The 7,823-nt window shown below is 36.3% G+C and overlaps 1 protein-coding gene and 1 long non-coding RNA gene across 2 annotated transcripts in view; one reads left to right on the top strand and one right to left on the bottom strand.

Moving 5' to 3' along the window:
• Positions 1–7,823, top strand: part of fhdc4 (FH2 domain containing 4) — a 17,426-nt gene that overhangs the window by 468 nt on the left and 9,135 nt on the right. The window contains exons 2-10 of the mRNA XM_016507810.1: positions 110–466; positions 1,969–2,030; positions 3,263–3,365; positions 3,550–3,635; positions 3,862–3,962; positions 4,397–4,467; positions 4,613–4,720; positions 4,927–4,997; positions 5,729–5,846. Coding sequence (XP_016363296.1) covers positions 149–466; positions 1,969–2,030; positions 3,263–3,365; positions 3,550–3,635; positions 3,862–3,962; positions 4,397–4,467; positions 4,613–4,720; positions 4,927–4,997; positions 5,729–5,846 — 1,038 coding nt within the window. The 5' untranslated portion in view covers positions 110–148. The remainder of the gene's footprint in view (positions 1–109; positions 467–1,968; positions 2,031–3,262; positions 3,366–3,549; positions 3,636–3,861; positions 3,963–4,396; positions 4,468–4,612; positions 4,721–4,926; positions 4,998–5,728; positions 5,847–7,823) is intronic.
• The window catches only part of LOC107704785 (uncharacterized), a 12,619-nt gene continuing 9,518 nt past the window's right edge, over positions 4,723–7,823 (bottom strand). Inside the window, exon 4 of the long non-coding RNA XR_001636003.1 lies at positions 4,723–4,784. This is a non-coding gene — a long non-coding RNA (uncharacterized LOC107704785). The remainder of the gene's footprint in view (positions 4,785–7,823) is intronic.

Here is a 7,823-nt window from a genome sequence, read left to right as displayed (position 1 = left end):
GGTTAACTTCCCTACACTAATTCTTCCATTTTCAGCTGAAAGACAGCATATATTAACATATTGTAGACACAGTTTCCATATGGTTTCTTTTTCTGGCTTTTCTTTAAAGGGATGATACAGCAGAATCTTTGCAAGTGACATCAAAATCATGATACCGCCACCACCACCACCACCTAATGCCCCACCTCCCCCTCCTCCTCCACCCCCTGCCCTCTTCTCTGGTGCAGGCCCGTTTACCAGAGGCCCAATGCGGGCCTCTAGAATGCGTAATTTCAATTGGGAGGCCATACCTAAGGACACTGTGCTTGGCAAACACAACATATGGACGGCTGAGAAGAACAGTGAGTTTGAGTTGGACACCAAACGTATGGAGGAGTTATTCAGCCGCAATGATCAGAAGCAGGTCCAGGCCACAAACCGCTGCAGTGTACGCCAGTCCCCGAGCAATGCCTCAGGACCCGAAATGGTGAGTTCAGGTAGAATGTGCCAGAAAAGTTGTTCTGTACCTGCAGGCTTACAGTAAGTGGGTGTTTCCAGACTCATTTCATCAGAGAGATTTGCATATGCTTACATCAAGCTTGTCTCTAGGGTAGGGTCAGTGACTGTCCCAGGCAGTCTGTAATAGAGATGACTTTTGGTTAGTTGTAACCTCACTTAATTTCTGTTTATTTTGGACTTTATAATTGTCACTGTAGTAATGATTTCAGAGCTGAAGGTGATTCAAGCTTCATATATTTTCATGCTGCACGCAGGAGGTGTCATAATTGCTAATTTTGCATAAACCGTTTCTTTATGGTCATTTATCTTTCACATAGTGTACTGCAGATTATTACTAAAGCTACTTCTACATGATCAAACCCTTTAGTTTTTTTGTGTAAACCAATGGATTTAGTTTCAATGTTTCAATGATGTTAAATTATCTTTTTGACTTAAATAAAATCTATCAAATTATTTTTTAATTGTTTTACCTAAAATAATCTTTTGACATTAATAAATGCTATTAATTTATTTTAACATTAAATGTTTTTTAAATAAATAAATAAATAATAAATTAATTATAATAAAATTGCATGTTATCACTTTTTATAGTGTAAATTATGCATGCTATTGTGGATCAATTACTATTTTTGTCATAATCTCTCTCTTCTTTGGTAAGTTTAGTATATTGCATAATAATTTCATCAAAAGGTGGCTAGGTTATGACATTTTGTCAGAGAACATCTATTTATAAACTGGCTTTACTTCTGCTAAAGTCACATGATACAGAACTAATTGGTAACTACTGCTAAAATCGGGTAGATAAAGAAAATGAGAAGTTTACTAAAAGGAAATTTAAATAACAGGACTGCCGTGTTTTCCAGAAAAATCCCATGTGATTGTTTCTCAGCATGTTGCTTGGAACGATTTTACATATTTTAGTGTCGTAATCATGATTTGTCATGCTGTGGCCCACAGCCAGAAAAAAAAACCATCCTAGTTACTAGATTTGATGTAACTTTCTCTTGCAAATAATGCTTAGAGTCATTCAAAAGACAATGATGTGGCATTTATAGACGCCACTCGACTATGTTTGTCCTATGATCTGAACGCTCTTTAAAGGTGGAGTGATTTCTTCTTTTCTGTAAGTGTTTACATAAGGTGGACTCCACCGATATTGAATAGCTTTCAGTTCAAAAACACTGTGATGAAGAACATCTAATTTTACAACCATTGAATCACATTATCACAACGTTCCGGTGATTATTCTTAATGCAAGAAATTAATAGGCAGGGTTGTTGGTATTCATAAATCATCATTAGTTTTTCATAGTTCATAAATGATGAAAAACATTAGGGTGGAGTAAATACTTAGTACAATCTGTTTACATTTATGTTAATGATGTAATATACATAAAAGAAACAATTGGTCTGAAAGCTGTCTTTGTCATCCATTATTCATACAGTATAATGGATTTTGTTCCTTTGCCAGGTGACCATCCTCAACTCCAAGAAGAACATGAATACTGGTATCTTCCTCAAGCAGTTCAAAAGGTGAGTGTATCATGAAGGTGTATTAAGAAAAGCTCTCCATTTCATCAGCAGATCCTAGGGTGGAAACGCGCAGTAGTCATACGATAGATTGCTCACATGTCTCTGCAAGCCAAATTAATTTTTTTCTGACAACATCAGGCAGTCCATATCTTTTCTACCAGAGTAAGAGTGAAGATAAGATGGGGTTTGCATTATTTACATCATCAGCGGTTCCCTTAATCATACAGTGTTTCTTCGCAGATATTGATTAGTTGATTGTGACAGTTTAACTTTAATTAATACATCAGCTTTTAGTGCTAGAGCTTGTGATACCAGTTTGGTGTGCTTGTGTGTATCTCTAAAAAAGCAAGACTGGGCTTGTCTAGTCCCGGTATATTTTATGGTTGGCCAGGAAACGGAGATTAAGTGTATGTAGCAGTCAGAACAAGGTGAAGTATGAATCACAGTGTGGAAGTCCATATGTCGCCCACTTCCTCTATACTGTTCTTACGGATGTGCCACTTGTTTTGGAGAACAATGCTGAATTTAGAATTGAGTTTTACAATGTTATCAGTCTACTTAAAGATGAAGTGTGTCTGTTCCACTAGGGGTGAAAGTATTGATTGATTTCATACAAGTTTCTCAGATATTCCCTGCAGCTGCCGTTGGATGGACAAACAGGTAGTTCCGCCCCCAAACTCACGTCATTGGTTGAGTCACTGTTGCTGTGTTGGGCCGCTCAAACAAACAGAGCAATGTTGACATGCCACAGAATAGCAGTGTTGACACTACTGGAAAATTAACCTACAAATATCTTAGTTGTCACTGCATGTAAAACTGGGATAGGAGAGAGTATTTTAAGTTAGAAAAATTAAACAATTAAAATAAATTATATTAAATTAAATAAAAAAGTTTATATGATGCATATAAAATTATTTTATATTAAAATGTCAATAGTGTTTTTATTTTGTATTTTAAAACAGTATGATAATGTTTTATGCAGCTATTTCATTTGAATTACAAGCCTATAGAAAAAAAAATGTATGATGCATATTAAACGTTTATTTTATTTTATTTTATTCTATTTTATTTTATTTTTGCATAATGCATCTGCCTTCATAAGGAAGACTGGGGTTTAGTGATATTAGCAGAGATCCAATTCCATTCAATCTCTGAACAATCTGAGATTTTGTAACTCTTGAAATAGTCTGTGGAGGCCCTGATCTGTAATTCTACCACATCTTTCTCCACAGGTCAGTGAGTGGAATGATTGATGACGTTATCAACGGCAGAGGAGAAAGATTTGGTACTGGGAAACTGAAGGAGTTGTGCAAACTACTGCCAGAGGATGGAGAGGTGGGTGTAATATATGGATCAGGGCTTTAGTTACACTTGTTGAGCAATTCCAAGGCTTTGATAGTGTGCCAATGGCATTTGAATATGCGTTTGTGTATTGTGTAATATGAATTGCAAACTGAACTTTCATTTGATTTGAACTGAAAGCTTACTGTAATGTATTGCATTTGCTTCATTTCATTAGGTGCGTCAGCTTCTTGATTTTAAAGGAGACTGTTCAACTCTCTCTGAGGCAGATCGGTTCATGGTACAACTTGTCAAAGTTCCTTGGTGGGTGTATACAGCCACAGAAAGACAAATACACTTACACAACTGTACACAGAGCACCTTCAATACTAAGCAATTTGCACAGTACAGCTCATGTTTTATCTCTGTGGCCAGGTATTGATTATCAATACAAGACAGTGGATTTGTAGGTCACTGCAAATTACTCTAAATGTGAGTGAACTTTAGATATACCATCATGATTATATTTCTTTGTTTGTTCTTCCTCTAGCTATGAGGAACGGTTGAACAGTTTAGTACTCAAAGAGGAATTCCCCCATTTTATGGATGAAGTGAATCACTCTATTGCAGTTATGACCTCTGCTGGACAAGGTATGATTGACATACGTTTGAAGCCGTCTGCTATTACCTATAAGTCAACATGCCCTCTTCCCTTTTTTTGAAGCAGGGAAGTCACACCTTGTTTCTAGTTTTCAGTAATTGCTTATTATTAATATATATATATTTATAATTTAGAATTATTATATGTATCTGTTTATCTGTCTGTCTGTCTGCATATATATATATATATATATACTTTAAATATAATAATAAATTGTACTGACATTTCCTATGAAATTTGAAGTTTACTTTTTACTTTCATACTGAATCTTCATCCTATTTATGTAATTCGCTAAGAGCATGACTAAGTTTGATTCCCAGGAAACATAAAAAAGTACAAAAACATGCTAATACTGTAGTACTTTGTTTATTAGTATTTGTGATTTATTTGATTTCACCGAACCCATGTATGAAATTATTTCCAGAGCTGCTGGAATGTGCTGATCTACATTCAGTCATTCGTCTGGTCTTGAAGACAGGGAACTACATGAACTCTGTGAGTATGTTCATGCCACTGTATCTAGTGACGCTTGTTAACAATGATTAAAGTCGCTCAACCTCAAAACAGCATAATGCACTGCACATGTGAGTGTGTTTACATTGTCTTGAGATCCTAATCGTTCTTTCCTCACGTCCACCAGGGAGGTTACGCTGGCAGCGCGGTGGGATTCCGGATAATGTCGCTTCTCAAACTAGCAGATACCAAAGCCAACAAGCCTGGAATGAACCTCATGCACTATGTTGCGATGGTAGCTATGATGTTTAATATTATACTGTGATGCTAGAGCCACATAAGAAATAACCAGTTAATAACTTTAAGAAGAATCGCTTTATGTATCCCCCAATTGTAAGTCGCTTTGGATAAAAGCGTCTGCTAAATGACTAAATGTAAATGTAAATGTAAACACAGCTTTATTTCCATTTTAATTATTTTCTCATGTGTCTGTTACCACAGCAAGCCCAGAAGATTGATGCATCACTGCTGAAGTTCCCAGAGCAGCTACAGCACATTGGAGATGCAGCAAGGTAGGCCACACATTGCTGTTTGAAAAAATATTGCACTTTTCTATAATTAATTTATTTTATGTTTTAAATTAATTGTAGCTGATTATAAAAACACACACATTACAAAAATCTGTTGATAAAGCTTTAACAATAAAACCAGTGTTATTTTAGTATGCTTTATATACAATTATGGTATTTATAATAATTTGAATAGCTTTTATTTGTAGCTTTTAATTTAAGTTTTAGTCATTTTGTTACAGTATGTTCTTTTGTCATTTTTATTAGTTTTTGTTATTTTTAAAAATATTTCTCTTAAGCTTTAAAGTAAAATATTAATTATATATCAGTTTTAGTTGTAGAAATTTTAGTGCTTGCACTTCAATCTTTCACTTTCACAACATTTCAAATTTTTTTAAGTTTAAGTTTTTCATCTAATATTCATATATATTTTTCCAACTTTATAAAAAAACCTTTTATATTTGTAGTTAACAATACTGATTTTAACAATAAAATGTATTATATGAAATTCTAGGTACTGTAACTTATATGAAATTCTAGTACTCAGTAATTTCCTCTTGTATCTTGGGAGACAAGCAACATTATCAATTCGATGTATTGAAGATAGAATCTCAATCTTGCTTTAGCAAAAGTCTTTCAATTGATCTGTTAAGCTCGACTTATTGTGCTCAATAGTAAATTGCACTGAAAATGCAAAAAAGAGTGAATTATTTTCTTTGTCTTTCGCAATACAGGATCCATAAGCAGGAAATCGAGTCTGATTTCCAAAAGGAAGTGAATAGAGTCCAGGTGGCGAAGCAGAATGCTAGTAAACAGCCAGATCTGGAAGAACAGATGAGGGATTTTCTGCAGGTGAGGCATTTTATATGCGTCACAAGCATGGCCGGATTTACCATTGGGCTTGAGTGGGCTGCAGCCCATGGGCTTTACAACACGCATTACATTACGTATTTCATGGCACACTCGTTTTATGCGTATTTGGCGCCACCTATTGTTGTGGGTGTATTATTGACATGTCAAAGTCTAGAGCCTGAATATAAGACGACCGCGTTTTTTCAGATGTATTTCCAAGAAGAAAACATCATCTTATATTCGGGTCAATACGGTAATGAGTTTCTGTTTTTATAACATAGCTATGCCTATGATATAGGACTATAGCCTATCACACAAACAAGAGTCCTGTTTTTTTTTCTCTAATATCTGCACGATCGCAAATGTACAATAAACAACAACTTACAGAGTAACTTTCAGACACAAAATTCCGTTTTGCTCCGTCAGAAAGAAAATAGAACAAACAGCAGAACCGCTGCGTCTCTGAACAACAGTGTTTTGTTCCTTAGTGTTACACAGACCAGCAAATGATTCAATCAGGCTATAAGTTCAGTTGTTTGCAAAGTTAAATGAATCGGCTTTTTAAACGAATTGGTTGATTGAACTCACTCATTAAGACAGTCACTTGCTCATTAAGACAGTCACTTGCTGCCACCTACTGGCGGTTGAAGTTTCATATTTGAAGCTTATTACATTTTTGCAATCATTTAATATTTCTACATTAAAATGTTATATTTAAACTTAACATTATGCACAATCCATCTATGAATTTTGTTGATAGTGATTTCTTTTTATTCGATTGAATTTATTGATTAAATAAGGACCTCACAAAAAAAAGTGAAGTGACATGTGGCGACCCATACTTGGAATTAGTGCTCTGCATTTAACCCATCCAAAGTGTGCACACACACAGCAGTGAACACACACCCGGAGCAGTGGGCAGCCATTTTTGCTGCGGCGCCTGGGGAGCAGTTGGGGGTTCGGTGCCTTGCTCAAGGGCACCTCAGTCGTGGTATTGAAGGTGGGAGAGAGCGTTGTACATTCACTCCCCCCACCTACAATCCCTGCCGGTACGAGACTCGAACCCACAACCTTTGGGCTACGAGTCCGACTCTCTAACCATTAGGCCACGACTTCCCGGACACACAAGAGGACACAGATATGACAATAACTTTTATAATACTAATAAGCCAACATCTCTGGCTTTTTTTGTTGTTGCTCAAAGTTATTTCAGGGTTTTGATCTGTCAACTGAGAGAACACATCCTGTTTATTATATTATAATTAATATTTAATATTACATTTAAACTTTGACTATAGCCTAGACATGTTGCATATTAATTGTACTATTTATGAACCTCAAAGCATATGTTTGTGTATTTTGTTTTACTCCATAATGATGTTCTATTTGAGGGCATTTGTAGTGTACATATAGGGCCCAAACATAACCTCAAGCCCAGGGGCCCCCGCCCCCCTAAGTCCTGCCCTTGTCACAAGTCCTCCAGACCTGTTTAGTTTATCTCTGAATATGAGCATGCAAGTTTTTTGTCCAAAGTCGCTAGGTATTGTAACTCAGTGTTTCCCAACCGGGGTGCCGCGGCACCCTGGGGTGCCGTCTGTCGAGAGCAGGGGTGCCGTGTAAAAAATCCTTTTTTAATTTTTTTAAAAATATTTTTAAAATGCTAAAATGTTCAAAAAAGCATCTATTATATAATATCCATTTCTGATGTCGCCAATAATTAGAGATGCACCAAAATTTCGGCTGCCGAAAATTAGTTCACCGCTCAGGTTTCACTTTCACGTGGTGTGACGCTCTGCGTATTATCCGTTATCCCGCTCTATGCATGTGCGCTCCGCTCAGTCGCTCCACTCGTATACCGTTCATGCGAATCGGAACAGCAAAGTCCACTCAAAAATTGAGCCGACAGGAAACATTGATGTAGTACAGTATTGTTTCTGTCTGCCCTACTGTGTTGTAACATGGTGTGGTATATGGGCA

Source organism: Sinocyclocheilus anshuiensis, unplaced genomic scaffold (assembly GCF_001515605.1).
Source record: "Sinocyclocheilus anshuiensis isolate Anshui unplaced genomic scaffold, SAMN03320099.WGS_v1.1 scaffold758, whole genome shotgun sequence".
In the NCBI taxonomy this organism is placed as follows: Eukaryota; Metazoa; Chordata; class Actinopteri; order Cypriniformes; family Cyprinidae; genus Sinocyclocheilus; species Sinocyclocheilus anshuiensis.
This window is presented reverse-complemented; position numbering and strand designations above follow the sequence as displayed.